At 42.1% G+C, this 20,579-nt stretch overlaps 2 protein-coding genes and 1 long non-coding RNA gene across 9 annotated transcripts in view; 1 reads left to right on the top strand and 2 right to left on the bottom strand.

Moving 5' to 3' along the window:
• Positions 1-810: 810 nt before the first annotated feature.
• tbx2b (T-box transcription factor 2b) lies at positions 811-13,716 on the bottom strand. Of its 3 annotated transcripts, none has more exons than XM_007565549.2 (8): positions 9,268-13,716; positions 8,180-9,006; positions 7,153-7,420; positions 5,922-6,074; positions 4,744-4,820; positions 4,452-4,621; positions 3,106-3,689; positions 811-2,576 (listed from the first exon to the last, which is right to left on the bottom strand). In XM_007565549.2, exons 2-8 carry the CDS (start codon positions 8,536-8,538, stop codon positions 2,121-2,123), a joined length of 2,067 nt encoding a protein of 688 aa, XP_007565611.1. In that variant the 5' UTR covers positions 8,539-9,006; positions 9,268-13,716; the 3' UTR covers positions 811-2,120. The 3 variants fall into 3 exon arrangements, with proteins under 3 accessions (XP_007565611.1, XP_007565610.1, XP_016533790.1); XM_007565548.2 differs by having other exon boundaries at positions 9,445-13,716; XM_016678304.1 differs by lacking the exon at positions 9,268-13,716 and having other exon boundaries at positions 5,922-6,068; positions 8,180-9,000.
• LOC103147295 (uncharacterized) lies at positions 9,605-16,192 on the top strand. Its single transcript, XR_001663871.1, has 3 exons — positions 9,605-9,696; positions 14,157-14,279; positions 14,355-16,192. It is a non-coding gene; the product is annotated as an uncharacterized LOC103147295 (long non-coding RNA).
• A 1,319-nt stretch (positions 16,193-17,511) lies between these two features.
• bcas3 (BCAS3 microtubule associated cell migration factor) overlaps positions 17,512-20,579 on the bottom strand; it is a 392,159-nt gene continuing 389,091 nt past the window's right edge. For all 5 annotated transcript variants that reach the window (XM_007565551.2, XM_016678300.1, XM_016678301.1 and 2 more), the window contains one exon: positions 17,512-18,790. In XM_007565551.2, the coding sequence (XP_007565613.1) occupies positions 18,642-18,790 (149 nt within the window). In that variant the 3' untranslated portion in view covers positions 17,512-18,641. The remainder of the gene's footprint in view (positions 18,791-20,579) is intronic.

The raw sequence follows: 20,579 nt of genomic DNA, 5'->3' as shown, positions 1-20,579 counted from the left end.
ACACACACACACTGCTGCGTCATGCTCCCGCACAGGATTGACACACACAGACTTCACACCAAAGAGTTCAGAGAAGCCGGCCGGCTGAAACTTGGTCTAATCATGTTTGTGTCGCTGAGTTCAGCTACAGACATCACACTCTGCTAATGAAGAGCTCCATTATTATCATCAGGATTATTTATTTTAATTTTCCCACTGGACAGACAGCTCGTTCTGCTGGGAGTTTGTTCCCACACCATGTCCCCACTTCACACTGAAGCACTCGGATTTTGTCGTCCGGCTGCAGAGGATGTGTGAGAGAGCTTCCTATAAATACAGGCATTACTCGACGCTTTCTAAAAATACAAGCGTGCACACAATAGTGAAGGAAGTGCTGATTGATTGCGAGCGAAACAGTGAAAATAGACCTGGATGACGTCACACACCTAACATAGACTGCAGAATAAGCGCAGGATTTCTATTGTTCATGTTGAACTTGACAGGCCACATGATGACGACGGTGAGGATGAAAATAGCGACCAATCAGCTGCTGCATTAACGCAAAATCATCTAATTACCGACAATTCAAACCACGTATTTTAGAGACTTTTAATTGCGCAAACAAGCTGTATATTTTTTTCAAATTCAACCAACCGCATTAAAATTTCGACTTTCTCTGCACATGTGACCGGCAGATGGCGCCATGGCACCACTTGCTTTTGCATAAAGGCTCTGCATGAGTTCATTCCTGGCATCATTTAAAGTTACTCGCAAAATTTCTGCCAATATTCTCTCTAATCAAACATCAGGATAAAAACAATAAAAATGATGGAAGTTTTAATCACAACGATTTTTTTATTGAAAGTGTGAGACAACTCAAAAAAGAGGAAAACCAGCATAAACAAGACAGTTCCATCTTTAAATAAATTTATGAGTATGAATGTTGCGCACATAAGAGGAACTCCTGACTTTATTAAAATAACCTGAGGTGAGTTTTTTTTCCTTCCTTGAATCCTTGCGGATTTCTTTCTCGTTCCTCTCTGTTTGTTTGTGGATGTGGACAAAAACATGGCACACTCATCTCCTAAAAATAATATTACAATTTTAAAAAATTCTGATACTCCATACAGTTGTTTTTTTTTTTTCAAACCAACAAGCGCTAAATAGCTCCAATTTACAGTATATGTTCATTTAGCATAGAGTGGTGAGGGTCAGCGAGAAGGAGGATCAGGAAGGGAAACGACAAAAAAAGGTATATATACACGCTAATATACAGCATTGAATAAATTAATACCAATTGCATATTCTTGATCTTAGATTTATTTACAGAAAATTTTAATTACATAAATAGTTCAGCAAGAATATTTCTGGCATGAAATGATGAGCGGTTAGTCTCTGTCAGACGGGATTTTCACCTTCCATCCTTCCATCCCTTTTTGTGAAATAAGCAGACCTGCCGTCATTAGGCTCCTGTTCCAGGATCGGTTTTGCTTAAAAAAAAAGAAAAAAAAGAAAAAAGGAACAAAACAAAACAACACCCCCGCCCCCCAAAAAAAAAAAAAGTTGGAAAGTTGGATGCTGAAAGCTTCAAATGCTCCATATATGTGCGTGCAGCTGCAGGCTCACCCATACATGGGTGCCTCCAGGCCCCTCCAGGCCCCTCTGTGGTTCATCCTAACATCACCACATGCCATAGCTACTCTCTGCTCCACATCCTTGAACGTAAGTGGTTAACTTTTTGCTAAGATGTTTCATTTCCATTGCTGTAGAATTATAATTTAGGATTTTTCAAATCATTCTGAGCTCATTTAAAAGAGCATGATGGTGTACCTGGTGGGTTTGGGGAGAGGATGTCAAACAGCAGGACTCAGTGGTTGTGGTGAAAATGTCTAGAGAGATTTTCTCTGTAAACCAGTCAGCACGGTAGGAAACCTTCAATACTTGTGAAAAAAAAAAGAAAAAAAAAAGATTTCTTATAATGACAGACTATATATATCTTTGTGTACCCGCAGCTTTGTTCTGAAAATATTTTTGTAATTAGTCTTCATAGACTCTCATCATGTCAGTGTCTGTGATGTGCTGTACAGGACATATGCACCCAAAGTTCTCTGGTAGTCTTCACCCCAGACACAAAGTCCTCATCACTTTGGAGAGTCTGCAGTGGGAGAGGGTTCCCGTTGGCCCTCCAGGCCACTGACCAGTCTCTGAATGCTCTGCAGCTCGTTTACAGAGTCCTTCATGGAGGTTTTGGGAGAAGCCACCCTTCCACCCAATCCCCCTGTCTTATGGTTGCTGTGGTGATCTGGGGCCGGGCTGCTCTCCCTGCTGCCAGGTTTGGATGACTCATTGCCCAGGCTGAGGCTGCTGGACAGGCCAGTAGTGAGGAGGCTGGAACTCTGGGGCAGCGACATGGGGAGCTGGTAGGGGTTGAAGCGTAGGCGGGGACGGGACGAGGCCAGGAAGGGATTTCTGGAGAGCGGGCTGGAGGTGCTGGTCGCAGGGAGAGCTGAGGCTGAGGCTGAAGCTGCAGCTGCTGCAGCTGCCATGTAGGTGTACGGATACGGGAAAAGACCTCCAAAAGGAGGCATGGGGATGCCCTGAAACACAAAAGAGCAACAACTTAGAGAAACTTTCAGACAGGTCTCATTCACTGCAGGAATTTACAAGGTAGGACTGGTAGGAGCAAAGCCATAAACATCTTTATCTTCTGAGCAATGTATTTTTTTTATTAATATTATCCTCTGAACCCAGTGATCTATTCTAAAAACAAACAAACAAAAAACAAAAAACAAAAACATGTTTTTATGAGTAGACTTCTGGTAAACTCTTCTAAATTAACAATAAATTACTTAGGAGTTCTACATGCTTCATGCATTTTACTGTTCATTCTTACAACCTTGACTTAAAGAGAAAGAAAAAAACCTGCTGATTCATGGTAGGTTAGCTCCTGGTATGTGAAGAACTGTGCAAAATGAGGTGAGAATAAACGGTAAGGTGCCTAAAGAAGGGAAAATCTAACCTGACTACACTCAGGTACAAGCTCAAGGGTTTCTGCTTTACTGCTGTCAGATAGTCTGATAAAACTTACAGAGGTGCAACTTTTTTGGTCTGTGTGACCCTCCTTACCTGAGAGGCAAGCATGTGCTGAGACAGATGGAAGGGGAAAGGGTTAGGAGTTCCTCCAGTGCCCTGGGTGGAGAGGCTGCCGTTTTCCAAACCACTTGCTCCTGAAACAGAGGCCAACAGATGCCCCATTCCCATAGCAGAAAAGGCTCCAGGGGCCATGGCAAACTGGCCGGGATGAAACAAAAGCGGCGATCCGGTGCTCAGGGGGTTAAAGAACTGCTGACTGTGGAGCCCAGACAGAGCCAGGCTTTGTAGGTGACCTGGGCTGAAGTGCGAGGGGCTCTCAGTTTGGACCACTAGAGGGGAGAATGTGTCCTTAGTGGCAGCCGTGCCTCCAGCCTCAGCGTCCTTAGTCAACACCTCTGTGGTGTCCTTCCTGTGCCTGCTCTCTGCTTTGTCCTTCTCTAGATTCCTTATACTGAATATGGATTCATCCTTCTTCTCGGCACTGGGCCGGTCCCTCACGCGCTCCTCACACCTGGAGCTGTAAGGGGACACAGGTTCAGTCCCTGGGCTGTTGGAGCCAGTGCAGCGCTCGTCCTGCTGCTCCAGCTCCTGCTCACTGTCTGTGAGTGTTTTCTCATCTGAAAAACAGAAAGTGGGAAGATGTATAAGTCCAGTTCCCCACTGAACAAATGAGCAGAGTATGAAAAACAATCAAACATCTTCTGAACTTCAAAAGTTGCTCTCAAAATGTACGACATGCATAATTACACCATATAGCCCGGATTAAAAATCCCTGGGGTTTTAAAGTTTGTAGTATGTATTTTTAATTTACCTGGGCTAAAAATAAATGTGTTTTGTTTCTAATGAAAAAAAAATAAAGCATTAGGCACAGTTTGTAGCTATTAAAGTTTTATGCATTTTAGTGTCAAAATAATGGTCAAAAATATACTGGAAAAATAAGGACTGGAGGAAAAGAGAGAGAAAAGTTTTATAGATTTGTTTCAAAAGTTCAAAAACAGAGTAAAATCCAAACTTGATCTTTTCATCGTCATGTGTCTGTACTCACTAGGTTCACTCAAAGTTAACAAAAGCAACTATTATTATTATTATTACTATTATTATTATTATTATTATTATTATTATTATTATTATTATTATTATTATTATTATTATCATATGTTGTTGTTGTTCCCGCTGGTAAATATAAACTCTTATAAAATAGCTGAATTATAAGTGACATAATATAATCCAATTCGATTAATAACATCGTGATGGATTAGCCAACATAACATTGGACTGAAGGTTCGGATTCCGTAATTCATCCACAATGATTAATATTGCTGTCCTGCTCACCCAGGGCCGCCAGACAAACAGACAAACAGCACCCTAATATTTCTCACCTCGGCTGGGCCTGCTGAACCTTAGCGGGCTGGTGCTGGGGCCCAGCGGGGAGTGGACTGCATCTCGGCCGGCCTGAGGCTCGCTAGAGGAGGCGTCCGAATCCGCGCCCTCCCGATCCGCTTTGCACTGGTCCTCATACATCCGCAGCGAAGGCATGGTCAACTGTTTCCTGTAAATAATAATAATAATAATAATAATAATAATAATAATAATTCTGACGCGCCAGGTATAAAACAGTAAGGGGGACGCGCATGCGCACATGCACTCATTTAGCAGGTGTTGGTTCCGTACCTTTTTTCTCTCCTGCCGTTGCCCGTGTCTCTGAATCCTTTAGCGAAAGGGTTGTTGTCAATTTTCAGCTGCGTTATCTGCCCAAAAAGCATAAAGAAGAGCACGTTTTTTACATTCAGCCTACAATTGAATGAAGAACAGTTGGTTCTTATTGAAGGAAAACGGCTGGGATTAACACAGGCCGAGAGCTGGGCAGCAGCCACCGCTGCCCTGGATTTGCATTATTAATAAAGGTGTCAAATGGGGGCGTTATTCTTATTGGGCCCCAGAGAGAAATTCTATTACGAAATATTCTTTATGGGCCTTGACGAGTCTTTGATAGTCAGCAGGGAAACTGGTGCCATACCGGAACAAATGATTAGTATCACAATAATTAATAATGCGACTTGGATCGCAGTTGCGAATGCCATGTGTTCTGAACCAGACCGGGTCTGTCGACCTATGACCGGACACGGAGCAGAAAAAAAGTCATTTTTTTTCGGGGCTCCTGGAGGCCCTCAGAGCTCAGCTAATAAAACGCTTCAGGCATTTTTCAGTCGGAACAGACAGAATGTCCAGCAGCTCCTGGACCTCTAATCGATGGTGACTCTTTACCACAAAATTTTACAAAGAACCCCCCCCCGCCCCCTCCCGAAACACACCTCCGATTCCACCCGTCCGGACACAAACCCAAATTACCCTCACGACTCGACATAAAGGCGCACAAAGTGAGCTCCGAAATGACAGTAATGTTATTCAATGAGCATATATTCTAGACAAAATGAATAAATAAATAAATAAATAAATAAATAAATAAATAAATAAATAAATAAATAAATGAGATCAAATTTATTCTACTTGAAGCCAAAAGTGAATCAAACACTTTTTTGTAATATTTATTCGACCAATTTGTTTATTATGCATCTTAGCCTTCTGTTATGCCGGCAGAGAACTCGCGGCCAAGACCCTGTGAGATAAATCTTCTCCACACACAAATCCAAGCAATTAAAAAAAGCAAGTGGAACATGGGAGTCCTAAGCAGGAAAATTAGGCGACCTACAAAATCAGATTAAGTCTTCAGTGTTTTTGGTGGCGGTGGTGGGGGGAGGGGAGGTGGATTCATGCAGTACATTTATTATGCAAACCATAGCGGCCATATTAGTGGCCGGACGCTGCAGGCGGCAGCGGCAGCGGCTCACCTTGTCGTTCTGGTAGGCCGTCACCGCCACGAACTCGGTCTCTGGGAACACGTAGGTTCTGAAGGTGCTGTAGGGCAGCTTCAGGATGTCGTTGGCCCGCACTATGTGGAACCTGGGCTGGTACTTGTGCATGGAGTTCAGGATGGTCTGGACCAACACACACAAAGAAGCACAGCTTTGGCGTAAATATCGGAGCATGACTGAGGCTAAATATGCAGAGGTGGATCATCCAGCGCGCTGTTATAATTACTGGCCACATAACACTTGTCTGTAATTAGTTCAGGGTAAAGGGGCAGAAGCAGAGCAGGCCACACATGTTGTCATAAGAGATCAGAACTACAGAAGGGAAAAAAATATACATATTTCAATTTTTATTGGGGGGAAAATCCATTGAAATTATAGATATTTTGGTGGAATTTTTTAGATTATTTCAACGATTATTTTAAAAGCAATCTTATAAAATTTGACATCAAATATTTTGAAGTTCTAAATAAAACCAGCAATAAACGTGAAAAATATTATACTAATTTTGTAGAATATTTCCAACCAACACGAGAACATTTAAAAACATGAACACAAAAGTCCTGCAGCAGCTTTCATAACGACCTGCAATTCTGTTTGCTTCTGCAGCCCGGACTCTTTAAAAAACATTTCATTCGAATAAAATACAACGTATAGGGATCATATTAGTAGGTTCATATATTATATTATTAGGTAACAGGCTTCTGTGCCTTCCACACACATTTCATTCGTTTGTCTCTGACCCGACTCGACAACACACCACCTAATCCCGCAAACACTCGGCCCGGATCATTTTTTTCTCTTCCCTTTTCTTCCTCCCAGCGGCGGCAGCAAGGATCCGAGGAGCCTGCCGAGCAGGAGCAGGAAAACACAGCCTGCCTCTAAATCAGCCGAGCTGCGATGGAATGAATAATCTCTGTCAACAGACTTGGACTCGTGTGGACAAGTAGAGAATATTTGAACTTGGATTTTGAAGAACTTTTGTTTGATCTTTATATTTAAAATAGTTTGTTTCGTAATGAAGCAATGTCCTAGCTGTTATTCCCGTCGCTGACATTTTTTCTTTGACCCACTTTCCAAATCATAAAACTGTTTCCTGACCTAAACTTCACCACTAACACCATTACATCCAGCCCAAACTCCCACGTGCGCACATAAAACGAATAATTCCACCAAGCCAACCACTTTCACGCTGATTTAGGCTACTTACAAATCCGTGCTTGTCCGAAATGTTGTTGGTCAGCTTGAGTTTGTGGAAGGCAACAGGCTTGGCCATCCACTGCTCGCCGGTGGCCGGGCTGTCCGGGTGGATGTACATCCGCTTAGGCATCTCCGGGTCGGCCTTGCCCGCAACCATCCAGCGAGAGTTGTGGAACTTGTAGCGGCAGTCGTCCGCCGCCACGATGTCCATCAGCAGGATGTATTTGGCTTTTTTATCTAGGCCGTTTATCCGCACCTTGAACGGGGGAAACATCCTTCTGCAGAGGAGAAACAGTGGAAGTCACCGCGGCGCTTCGACGCAGTGGAGAGGACGCAGGAAAACCACAGCAGCTGTCCCATATGATTTTATTACAGAGAAAAATCCACAGTGTGTCTGTTCATCTCTCTCTTTCTGCGTGCGTGTGTGTGTGTTTGAGTGTGTTGTCCAGCAGCGTATTTATGAGCACACTGCTTCACCTCCCTGCGTTTTGAAGTGACAGCCTGTTTATAAAAGCCAGAAGCTCTGCTGTCTCCATGAATGCAGTTTGAAAGATAAAACCCGATAAAAGCTCAGAACACAATCCCCCCAAAATACCGCAAATATGCACTCTGAACCCTGTGATGGACGAAATTAGACTGTGTTTGTAAATAAGACACAGTTTTAGCCCCGCAAAGCTAACATTACCAAAACAAAACTAAACTAAAGAAAAAACAAAACAAAACAAAACAAAAAAACAACAAACAAACAACAACAACAACAAAAAAAACAGAACAGAAACTACATTTAAAGTAGTACGTTTTGGGTTAGTTTGAGCTAAATATGTTGTGTTCTTCAAGTGCTCTCTTGGTTTGGATTCTGGTCATTACCAGCAGCTCAGACTAACCATCTGCTAGTGAAGGCCTAACGCAGCATTTATTGTTTGCTGCCAGCTTAAATCTTACAAGTTTTAGTATTTATTTTTTGTCTTTAAACGACTTTTCTACAGGGAAACTGAGACTCTGTTTGAGAATTGATTAGAACTCGGAGGAATTCTTACCTTCCAGACTTGGTAATAACCATCTCCGTTCCGAGTTTATGAAACTGGTCCCAAAGATCCTTGGCTTCCAGCGTTACTTTGGGGTCGTCATCCACTTCCTCCTCGGGCTCCAGGCTCTTCATGCTGCGGAGATGAGCCGCCTGATGGTGGCTGAGGGCCGGGTGGAGTCCAGCCTCCGCCGCCCCGGCCAGGCCGTGCTCCGGGATAGGCTTGGTGAGCGCCCCGGGAGGAAGGCTGAGCGCTGGGAAGAAGGAAGGCTGCGCGGCCGCTAGAAAGGCGGACATGGGGAAATCGGTCGGCCGGTGTGGGTGGAAAGGGTGATAAGCCATCGCAGTCCCTGTGAAAACTGGATCTCTCATCGGTGCATCCACAAAAAGCGAAGTGAAACAACGATGGATGTTTTAGTGGTATCTCCGCCCCGACCTGGAGCCAGTGTAGCTCTGCGCTTCGACGGCAGATAATTTCTTTAAAGCGGCGCAGACGGCTGCTGCCTCTTGCCAAAACACTCGACGTGTTGTCGGGTAGAAAAAACAGACCAGAGTTGCTGCTGATGTCTTTTTTCCTCCTTCGGTTCCTCGGCTGCGTCCTTCAGTGTCGGCGGCGCTGTGACGGCTCAGCCCGGCTGCGCTAAGTCTCCTCTACTTCAGTCATTCCACCCTGACTGAAGAGATGTGGCCCTGTTCACTGCTGATCTGTTACTATCTCACATGTCCTTCCTGCCTCCATCCCCAGCACTAATGAACCAAGCCCCTTTGATTGCTGATTTTACGCTTTCTGGACCAATTGTGGGCCCCTATAGGCGTGGTTCTGACAGCTCCGGCCAGACTCTAGGAGAGGAGAGGAGGAGGGGTGGAGGGGCAAGAAGGTGTCGGAAGCATTAGCAGTAAGAAAACATGTCAACAGAATAAAATATTAACCAATGACAGGAAAGATTGGGAAATCCCACCCCCATTTCCAAGCCAAACACCGGGTCAGCCCTCAGTGCTTGGCCGGTGGAGGCATCATCTCTCTCGGCTTGCGTTTTTACAACGTCGCCTCCGGAAAAAAAAAAAGCAACCTGTCCACAGACTCATTGTCTACATACTCACCTCTGAGCAGGAGAACAGCTTCGCTGCTTCACAGTCAGTGTCTCAGAACAGGAAATCCTCGAGTCGCAGCTATCTGAGCATTCCGGAGAGACTGATCTCCCAGAATCGCTACTCTCCGCAGCCGTTCTCCATATTAACACACACTGTAGTTATTGGTCGGCTGTTTATTGCACTTACGGTGATTTACTTCACAGTGTGCCGGGTAGGGTCAGCTGTGCCTCGCCTCAAACATCCCCAGCCTCTTCGGGGGGAGAGCAGCTCAGCCTGGCCGTGTTTCCTGGTCAAGGTGTCGGGGAGGCAGCGGCAGCAGCAGCGGTGCACTGAGGGCTGGAAGAGGCACAAGCTGCGTTAAAAAAAAAGAAAAAAAGAGGAAACGAAAAGATTCACGATGAATATAGTCTGAGAGAAAATTCAGGGAGGAAGAAAGCGGTGAGTGTCCACTTCAGTGAAATTCTTCCTTGTTTAGCAGCTGAAAGTTTATTGAACTTCTCTTGTATTTTTAGACCATCTTTTTGTGATTGGACTTGTGTTGTTGCCGCTCAGCATCGCGTTGATGTTTCCTTCTGCGTCGCTTCTACTTCCACATCAAACAGGCGCGGCGATGACATGATTTAGTGCTGAGTGGGATCCGAAAACAGGCCGTGACAGCGCGGGGTCTCCGCCGGCTTGGATCCGGTTAAACGGTGCGGACTGTGCGGGGATGGGTCTCCCGCACTCACCGGCCTCCGGACGCCCTGCTCCGCTGAGCCTCCGCAGGAACAGCGCCGCGCCGCGCTGCGGCTCCTGCTGAACTAGGACTCGGGTTGTTAGCGAGCCGCCCGGCGCCAGTCGGCTGATGCACCGCAACGAGAACAATCTCCTGTCTCTTTGTATTTACCCTGAAGTGTTGCATGTGTGAGCCCCTCCGGCCCCCTCTGCTGCCTCATCTGCGGCTCCGCTCCACTTCTCCGCCTCGGTCATGACTTGGTGTCAGATGTGAGCTGTCTTTTTTTTTTCTTTTCGTTCTTTTCGGAGAAGCAGCTGCTCTGCTTGGGCCACAGGCGTCACTTAAAAAACAAAAACAGAAACAAAAAGTGATCCTCTCCCTGAATGAGACCGTCAGAGGCGGCTGCGTATTTCCTATGAAGGCTGGAAGTGAGCCGCGTCTCTGCCGCTTCCGCTGACAGCCGCTAAAAAAAAAAAGAAAGAGAGAGAGAGAGAGAGAGAAGAAAAGCAAAAACAAAACAAAACAAAACAAAAAAAATGTAATTGGCTCAAAAAGTGTTTTGAATATTATCAATACATTTACAGCTCAAATTAGCACTTGGGTGTTCTTTTGTAAACAAAAGAATTGTTCTTTTATATTTCGCCACTTTATTACAGAAATGTGCAAATAATAATAAAAAAACTGAAAAAGTGCGTCAAAGGGGGCAACACTAAATATTCACTCCTCTTAAAAATGCTGCAGCAGTTACATGAACGCATGATGTAGGCGCATGAATTGCTCATCTCCACCGTGGTACACACTTGTTGCTGGGATTTTTCCAGTTTTCTGCAGCCACGTTCAAGTAGCAAGCCTGCGGGCCAGACAGCGGCTTCCAGCAGAGTCAGACCTGTCTGGGTGGAAGCAGGGCTGCGAGTGAGAGCACGAGGATGGGCTGAAAAATAATTTCTCTCATTGAGAATGCATGGCGCATAAAATCCTATTAGAGCGTAAAATATATTTATCCAAGAATGTTTCCTTTCACTTCTCTTTGAGTTAGGCCGCACCTGCCCGCTGAGAGGAGAACCTTCAGACCTGCTGGGTAGGCAGGGATGAAGGAGCAACTGATTTTTGTTGTTTTAAAAGTCTGACCAGAGCTTCACTGAGAGGGTAAAAATGAGCAACACATGGAGAGGGGATAACGGTTTTTCTGCCGCAAAACTCAGCTGGATAATTGTATCAACAATGCTGGTGCAAATTAGTCACCATTTATTTGTTCTGTGCCCTCAAACGGCAGAGAAATCTCCATTACGCGCGATTTAAAAGTCATTAAGTCGAAGGAGGACTGTTGGTAATTCTCAGGGCTGTGCGCTGACAGATTAACACATCTTCTGTGTTGGGGATTAATGGAAGCAGACAGTAAATATGCTTCTTAGACCCGCTCTTTGGGCACATGTGGGAGCTGGTTGTGTCCAACAAAATGCAGAAATGTGGAAAACTAACTTTCTGAAACGGTTGTTCCTGATAGTAAACAATAAAACACAGAGGGAATTATCATGAATTACCGCTGAGAATGAGCATTTTTGGAAGGGTGAATATGAGACATCAGATCTTGCTGCAGTTTGAGCTCATATTTAAAGAGAATTAACTGCTTGCGTGATGCTTTTCATACAGGAAGTTGACAGAAGCTTTTGAGTGAGTGTCCTTGATTTGCCCGCTCAATACAGCTCAGTGCGGCTGCAGATGTGGAAATGCGCGTAAAAAGCGCCTCCAGTCTGCATCAGCGGCCACTGGATCAACGATCCGGGCCCACGACGCTCTAATTACAATACAACCGGGTGGTTTTGCGCCATATTCGTCCATAAACGAGTATTGTTGTATTGTTCCTCTCCTAGACATTGTTCCCTTCTTCCTTTCATCTCTCCATCTTCTCCTCCCATCTCCCTACATCATCTCTCTGGCTATATTTAGCGGCTAGACTGAGGCCTTGGCGCCAGACCGTTTAAGACCTGTCAAAGTCCCTCATATTTCCCCTTGTCACATGGACCAGCGGCCCTCTCCTCCTCCTTCTCCTCCTTTTCTCTTTTCCTCCTCCTTCTCCCTCCCACTCCACCCATAGCGACTAGCCCTCCTCCCCTGTCTTCTCCCCTGCTTCATCTCTTTCTCCTCCTCCTCCTGCTGCTGCTCCTGTTCTTTTCTCTGTTTCATGAAATCAGCTCCAACTTGTGGAAAAACGCCACTGTATTTCCTTAAACTAGCGCAAACAGCGTAAAAGAGTTGCTCTGTCTGCGGAACAGTTTAACGCCTACATAAACCCACTTCCGCAATGATGCAGACATTTTCAGTCAAAGTGGCTTAATGACCTATCTGCTGCTCTCCCGTGAAAACCCGGCGACAGGTGGGTGACCAGGCGGGGGCGCTATGGTGACCCCCCTAACGGAGGTGTGAGATCAGCCCCAGACAGTCTGAGGAGGTCCGATCAGGTTCAGTGTCACAGAGTGTCAGATAAACTCTGCTCCTTCACACTGAGCGGACGGAGCAGGATTCATTTCAGCTCTGCTCATCACGGCGAGGCTGAACTGAACCCCGAGCTGCAGAAAGGCCCCGCAGGTGGAGGAGTTTGTCCGGCATGCTGACAAAACCCCAGAACTAAACAAACCAAAAGATAGACTCTGCGCTATTCTTTCATAAAAGCCCAACTGATCTTTTTGAGTATTAAAAAACACACTAAAAAAAGACAAGAAAGAAAGCATCTTTGCTACTATATATGTATATAAAATGTTTTTCATGAGATGTCTATAGTGATTACTAATTTCGTCTGATTTCATATTAATCTTTTGTCGATATTTTTATTATTGTGTTGTGATATATCCAGTTATTCAACCATCTGCTCTGCCTCCTCAAAAGTGATCCAGAACATTTCGGCCTCTGCGCAACAACTTCTAGAAGCCCCTGACCCCCCCCCACACACACACACACATTCAGATTTTAACACGCATTCATCCTCTACTTGTGAGTTAATATTACAATTTAGTGCAATGTTGATTTAAAAAAAAATTCCGAACGCCGAAAATCGACCATTAAAATGGTTATAATTTTTAATATAATGCGTTTCTGCGCAACAGCGAGATATTATAGATTAAAATAATGATAGTAATATAAGTGAATAAAAAGACGGGGAGTCCTAACAGCGCTCAGCAAACTGTATGGAGACGGTTTGGTTTATTTCCGTTCTAATCACAAAACTTTAGAGCTGGCTCAACCTGCTGAAATGTCGTTTTTCGAACTGTCGAAACAAAGAACAAACAAAGAACACAAAAAAATTGTGGAGTTTTTCTAAACGGGAAAAAATGAAACAAGGCGCAACATCACATCGGGCAGCAGCTGAAGAGTCCTCTGCGCTCATCACTGTGCAGTTATTCAGACACACACACACACACACACACACACACACACACACACACACACACACACACACACACACGCGCGCGCGCGCGCTAACAGACAAAAAATTAGGCAGACAGAATTCAAGTCACGTATCCTCCAAATTGATCCTATAATGAAACATTGCAGTTCAGTTTATTATTCTAGCGTTCAAAGTTTTGCTGCTTTTTTTATTTTTTACAAATCTGGAGATCGGCGCCTATCATAAATATATGACAGTATTAAAAATTTTAAAATAAATAAATACGTAAAAATAATTATAATAAAAGCCATGTATTTCCATGAGTTTCTACTCCAGAAAATAACCTGCTGCTAACTTTAAGGTCAGGGGTCAGCAGCCTGCACCCCTCCCCCCTCTACCAGGTTGCGTTGAGCACTAAACTGACTACCTTTAAAAATAAAGCCATTACAAAGAAAGATTCTATTTTCAAACATATGGAAGTTTTCTTTATATTACTACATATATATAATATGAGGAACCACAAAAAATTATGTCCAAATTATGTTTTAGGGCCAAGGAAAATATAAAGAGTTTACAACAATCAAAGATGCATTTTAAATGGATGTTTATGAAAATAAAGAAAACTAATAAACCTGATTAAAAAGATAGAGCAGGAACTGCTAGTGAACGTTAGCATTAGTGTTACTGAGGAAAATGGATACACGCACTGTCTCAAAGTAAATTGAAGAGCTTCTAAAACGAACCTTTCCCACAGTCTTTATATACAGACATATTGCTCATTTCTGTCTTATTTGTGGTCAGACTTACTTGAGGCCCCAGGAGCCCCTGAAGCAGCACATGCTGCAGGTGAGTCTGTGTCCAGCGTGTCCTCGTCGGCCCCTGCAAATCCCACTATGTGGCCCCGTTTCTTCAGACGCCTCTCAGGTGACTGATGTTGTAAAACACAGCGCTGGGTCTCCTGTTGACGGACTCCTCGCTAAACAACATTTATCTCCCCAGAAACCGGTGAAGACAGATGTTCTGTTCAGCCGCGGCGAACGGAAGCTTCCTCTGCAGGTAGGAGCTGATCTGATCTGCCTCAATTGACTTCGACTCGTTTCATTTTTAAAAAAACAGAATTACAAATTACAACGAACAAAAAGACGTGGAAAAAGAATAGTAGGGACACGTGGTTATTAACTGCTGCCATGTTTGAGTTTCACCTCGCAGGGTGATCTGGTTCAGGCTCTGCAGTCCTCTCAGGTGGTCAACATGGAACTGATTGACTCACAGCAACCTTCTTTCTTTTTTGAGTTATTTTGTAAATGTTTCTTGTAAAAGATATCTGCATTGCTTTTTTACAAATAAAAAAAATCCCAAATTCTATTCAATTTGCTATTGAGGTTTGTTTATGTTGCTGCAATTCACAACAAATCTGTGTGTGATGATGTATTTATCCAGTTTGGTGGAGAATCTTTACAGACTGAAGGAGTAAAACATTTGGCCTTGCAGCAGTCTTATGTTGTGTGCATTGGTTCAGATGATTTTGGCAGATATTGTCTCATGTTGAGCTCCATGACATAATGTAAACAATAAATTCAGAGGTCAAACTAATATATTATGGAGATTAAAGCACATGCCACACTCTGTCATATTAACATCTGCTTCATTCATTCACAACTGCTTGGAAAAAATCATTTAGCCATCCTGAGATATTCCTAGTTTATGTGAAGCTGCACATAAAAACTATTACAATATAATACTTTGTATTTCTTTTGACCAAATCATGTTAAATGACTTGATCTCAAAGAACATATTGATCAATAACTCCCAGACAATTTCCACCTGTGATATGAAAAAAACAAAAACAAAAAACAAACAGCTAAATATAAAACAGAAAAAAAAAGCTACAAGCATAAATGTCCAAAGCTTTAAACTGATAAAGTGTGTTTGTTAATTCATTTTTGGCATCCTTGGAAACAGGTAAACATAAGATTAGGGTGATTGCAAGGAGGCCGTCTCTCCTCAAGGAGTTGAAGTTCATTATAAACCAAAAATGTAAATACCAGTAAAATTTGCTACATAATTTCAAGAAGGGTTTTATTATTGTAATTTTGTATTTTTTCACATATTTTATAAAGAATTTTTGACATGGCTTTCTTTTCTTTTTAAATGAAGATAAATACAAACTGATACTTTTTTCATCATCCCTTTACATAATTTTATTTTGTCAGAGGTGGATAGTAAGTAGTCATATTTTCTCAGTTAAATTTACTTGAGTTACTTATTGGACAAAAAATACTTATAGTGGCTTTCCTTCACTGTACTTTGAACTTTTTCTTGAGTGGTGTTATTATGAAGTGTCACCACTGTTACTTGAGTAAAATGTCTGGACCGTCTAACTACTGCGAGTAACTTCATAACTTCACCAAATGAAGAACGAACATTTTTTAACCAAAAACAAACCAGACACACATGAACACAATTAGGTCAGACTTCTGTGTTTTACACAAACCTCATTGTTCTAATGTTTATTTTCTATTTGCTGAGCATTTTATGCCCTTTGGAGCTAAAGAAAATACAGTAAACACCGGAAGCACTTCACCCTGGTCTAACTCACACACACACGCACACATCTATCTATCTATCTATCTATCTATCTATCTATCTATCTATCTATTGCTTATTTGTTTGGATTATATATCATTTTTTGTCTTTAAAATAGTAGAACTGCACTATATGTATTTATCTGACTGATTACTTGTTTTTTAAATACTTGTCAATTCTTTGCTCAGAAAATGTCCAAGCCGGGTAGCCTAGCAGGTCACAGAACGTCATTTTGTGTTTTGGTCAGAGGCAAAAAAAAAAAAAAAGCTTTGTGTCACATTTCCAAAAGGTATGTTTAGCCCACAACACGGTATGAACAGAGCACCATGGCCACTGTAGAACATGATGTGTCTGGAGTTGTTCTTCTTCAAATAACCAGAATTATTTTCAAAGCAGATTAAATTCAGAACAATTCAAAATGTACGTCAGTTTTGAGCCTAAACCTTTCTGTTTTTACTAGAAAGCTGACGATGAGGAGGGATTTTATTTTTCAGTATCATGAATCCAATGTCACAAACAAACATGAAGTTGGTTATTTAAAACATTTCTTCTAGGCTATGGAAAATTGCAATTAGATTATTCCACCTCTTTTCCCTTCTACAAATAAGATTGTTGCTTTATTAAGTTGGAGAAATGTCACTAAATGTGGAAAAGGTTTGAAAATGATCTGTCAAAATCTTTACCATTTAAATCTTACAATTTTACCAAGCGTGTGGAGATTTTGTAGAGGCTGTTGCTGCAGTCGGCCCTGTCTGATGCCGTGTGTGGTTGGTTTTGAGTGGGCTAACTGTCAGGACTTGGTTCTGTTTAGTTAGGGGTTTCATGTTATGCTCAATCACTAGAATTTAAGAGTTGTGCTAAAACACAGACACTTTGGTTATCTTGGAAAATATGCAATGCTTTCAAGGTACAATCACTTATTGTTAAAAGTAATTAAATGAAAGACAAATATTTAACGGACGCAGTATATTGGGAAACATGGCTTTAATGTAAACAGTGAAATCCTGTGTATTTATACTGCTACCAGTTGTAAGGGTGTCTCTCATTAAACTGACTTCTGACTTCAAAGTTGTGTTTTCTTCTTGCTGATCATGGGAGTCTGACCAGCAGCAGGAAAACAATCTCACAGCATCTCCTCTCTCTTCAAACCGGACTGGAAATGACCATTTTCAGATGAACACAAGTTCAGTTTTTATTGAAAAGAGACTCTTTCGGATCCTCCATTGAGGCTCAACTCAAGGTGACTTTTTAATTCCAGGAGTCTGTTAGCTTTCACCTACATCTGCCTCCAAGTTTGAGTTCAGTGTTATATTCTGTTAAAGTTTGAACAAAGGATTTCTGGGATTTGAAACTGAGCTGATTAAAATAAATAAACAGAGCCTTTTTTTTTGGTTCTTCCAGAACAAAGAGCCAGCACTGGCAGTAAAAAGGCCCTTTAACAACCCTTTATGGCCTGTTAAAAATATGGTACTAATTACCTGTTGCACTGTGTGCTGATGGTCACTGCTGTGGTTAAAATGGAAACAACACATTTGGAGTAATCCACATAAACATAGAAAAAAAAGTCCTCTACTTTTATTAAGCTTTTAATGAATGAATGCTGGGAAGCAAAGTTAGATTATTATCAACAACAAATGTTTGCTCTCCAGTTTTTAGATCCATGGACTACAGTCCACCTGATCACTGTCGTGCACATTATTATCAGTTTGTAAATCATCCAATTACTTTACATTGATTAAAAAAAATTACAGGTAACAATACATCATGTTCCTCTATGCTAAACAAAAAGCTATCAGGAGGAAAACGCATTGTTCCAAACATCTACAGGTTTTTCAAGATTTTGGTCAAAACATGTAAAACAAACTACAAAAGATTGAGTTCAGCGTGCAAAACCAGAATGTTCTACATGGAACGGCTGAGTGCAGCAGAGGGAATCCATCTAGATAAATTCAGAAACATATTTCAATTATACTGTAAACATCTAAATTACTTCTGCAATGTAGTAATAGTGTCATCTCATTACTGCATCTTTTGTCAAATGTAATTACATGAAAATCAAAGGCAAGAAGGGAGTAAATTCAATCAAAAACATTTAGCGAGGGGCCATGAAAGCAGCCACACACATCTAAAAACGCACACACACACACACACACACACACACGCACACTAACGCAGAGAGAGAGGTGGGGAGGGGAGGAGCCACACATCACTGCCAGGAGTACATTCTTTTTCTTCTCCTTTTCTTATGGCCCAGACACACAATAGGCACTCCGTAAAAAATCAGCAACCACGGAGGACGCTCAGTGGACTTGACGACAATGCAACAGGCTCAGACTCTTCTGTGGGGTTGAGTTTAAAAAAATAGTTAAAAACGTTTCCTGACTGTTCCCAGGTCGATCAATGAATACGGAAAAATATTGGCTCTCAAAACACATCTACACTTGGACATTAGCTAAAATGTGGGGGAAACAATAAAAGGTTTGATATTTTTTGGACACCATGGCATTAGAACTAGCTAATTAAAAGAAAAAAAAATCAGCTAAAGCTTCACCAAACAGCAGAATGTGAGCTTAGAATATTGACCAGGTATCCAGCTGGGCTCTCTCTCATGTCCCACCAGCTGTGGGACAGCAGACAACAACAAGCACACATCTGATTCATGCTGCTGTGGAACTTGTGTTGAGCAGGTGGGCCGAAGCTTCAGGGGAAGTTGGAGGGGAAGAGGCTGAGTGGCTGGCTCTCGTTGGTGGGCAGAGGAGAGCGGTATCCTTCAAAGTTGCGTGGGATGCTACCGCTGGTGGAGCCTGAGCTGTTGCTGAGAGTCTCGATACTGCCTTCCCTCTGCAGCTCTGCACGAGACACAAACAGAAACCTGCTGTCAGCAGCATGGATTAAAGCTATAGTACGTAAATTTTATTAAAAAAAATATTCTTTTTCTTATCCGTTGAAACAGACAGTATAAGACAGAAAATCTTTGAATAAAAAATGGAGTTCCTCTGCCTTCTAGAAACAACCAATCAGAGCCAGGAGGTGGGTCTTAGCGCTGTCAATCACAACTTCATGTGGTACTGCTTATGACAGGCTGTGCTGTTAGCTAAGGCTAGTTAGCATGGCCACCGATGACAGCCGATGAACGGTTTTTCTGTAACAATAAATTGTTTCTCCACCATTAGCACATTTAACAGGGAGTTTGTGAGTTTGATTGACAGCACTAAGACCCTCCTCCTGGCTCTGATTGCTTGTTTTTGCTCAGGAATGGTGCATTTCTTCAGACAGCAACAGTAGCATGGAAGAGGTGGAGGAGATGTATCTTTTCACAGATTATCTGTCAGCATATAATAAAGTGACATTATGTCACTTTATAAAAGATCTAAATCAGATGCTAATGTTAGCCTTGGTAGCTAACAGTCAGTCTGAGTATTATCTCACTCAGGAAAGCATAATAAAATCACTACCATATTTTACCACAAAAAATAAAATGTTTATCAAAACAATGATGGATGTGGGACTTAATAATTGATAAGACAGAAAATACATGAGGCCTTTAGGCCAGCTTGATCTGGAACCAGGAGGATATGCTTGATTTACTTAAATATGTTTGGATTTTTAAACTTTACTGTCATCAATATATTGCAAGAAGAGAAAATTAATATTTTTAATTGCTTGATTGATAAACAATGTCCCACAACAATTAAGAAAATTATTTAATTAATGGCAATTTTAAACATATTTAACATATTATTAATGTTGAATTTAATCTGTTATTTCAGTCAGTTTTAAAATCCATACAAGTTTAGAAAACTGGACTATTAGTTTGAAACTATATTATAATAGTTATTAAAATTGGTGAATTCAGAAAAATAATACTTGGATTATTTCTTTAATTTTGCCCAGCTAAAGAAATCTCTCATTACAATCAATCAATCAATGAATCAATCAATCAATCAATGAATAAGTCAATCAATCAGAGGTCAGCTAACCTTATGGTTAGCCACTCAGAAACTTATATTCATAATCGGTTTATTTCTGTGTTAATCCATAAAACCCATGACCGACCGGCTGGTTTATCCAGAGTTTTTCCTTTCGCTTCAGCTCATTCTTCACCATAGGTAGGAGATGAATCAACAGAGTAAAAGTCTGTCAGCTTTTCATATATTGTGTTAGAGATGCAAAAAGCTACATAAGAACCACAAAGAAAACGAGCTCATTGGACAGAGGTGCAGCAGAGAGAAATGACTCCTGCAACAAGTTTCCAGATTTTTCATCTTAAAGATGTTGTAGATTTTCTCTCTGTAGCATACATTGTTATCATAAAGACCACTGTGGATTGTCCAAGCAGCTCTGGTCAAGATCTGACCATGAGGAATTAGTTACAGTTATTACAAGCCGTCAACCATATCAGTCGGTGTGTGGACGAAATGCCGTGCAGCTAATGGAGATGCAGTATTTAGACTGTGATGCATGCAGTACATTGTGACGTCCATCTGTGTTTAATCTCCTTGTGCTGCCGGCCGCTTGGCTCACACTGGCTGTTGCAACGCAGTCACACACACCAGCTAGCATCCGAGACCCAGTAGAACCGTCATCTATAAATCAGGAGGACGATGTGATCACCAATGGCCATGAGATCAGAACACG

The sequence above is a fragment of the Poecilia formosa genome, unplaced genomic scaffold (genome assembly GCF_000485575.1).
Source record: "Poecilia formosa unplaced genomic scaffold, Poecilia_formosa-5.1.2 Scaffold179, whole genome shotgun sequence".
Classification (NCBI taxonomy): domain Eukaryota; kingdom Metazoa; phylum Chordata; class Actinopteri; order Cyprinodontiformes; family Poeciliidae; genus Poecilia; species Poecilia formosa.
Note: the sequence above shows the minus strand (reverse complement) of the source record. Positions and strands in the feature narration are given on the sequence as shown.

Bases quoted from the DNA above. Each gene is read 5' to 3' on its own strand.
- tbx2b (XM_007565549.2), bottom strand. From the start codon at position 8,538: ATGAGAGATCCAGTTTTCACAGGGACTGCGATGGCTTATCACCCTTTC. The intron at 7,421-8,179 runs GTAAGAATTCCT...TCTCCTCTGCAG, and splicing joins GTTATTACCAAGTCTGGAAG to AAGGATGTTTCCCCCGTTCA. The intron at 4,622-4,743 runs GTACGGAACCAA...TATTATTTACAG, and splicing joins AACGGCAGGAGAGAAAAAAG to GAAACAGTTGACCATGCCTT.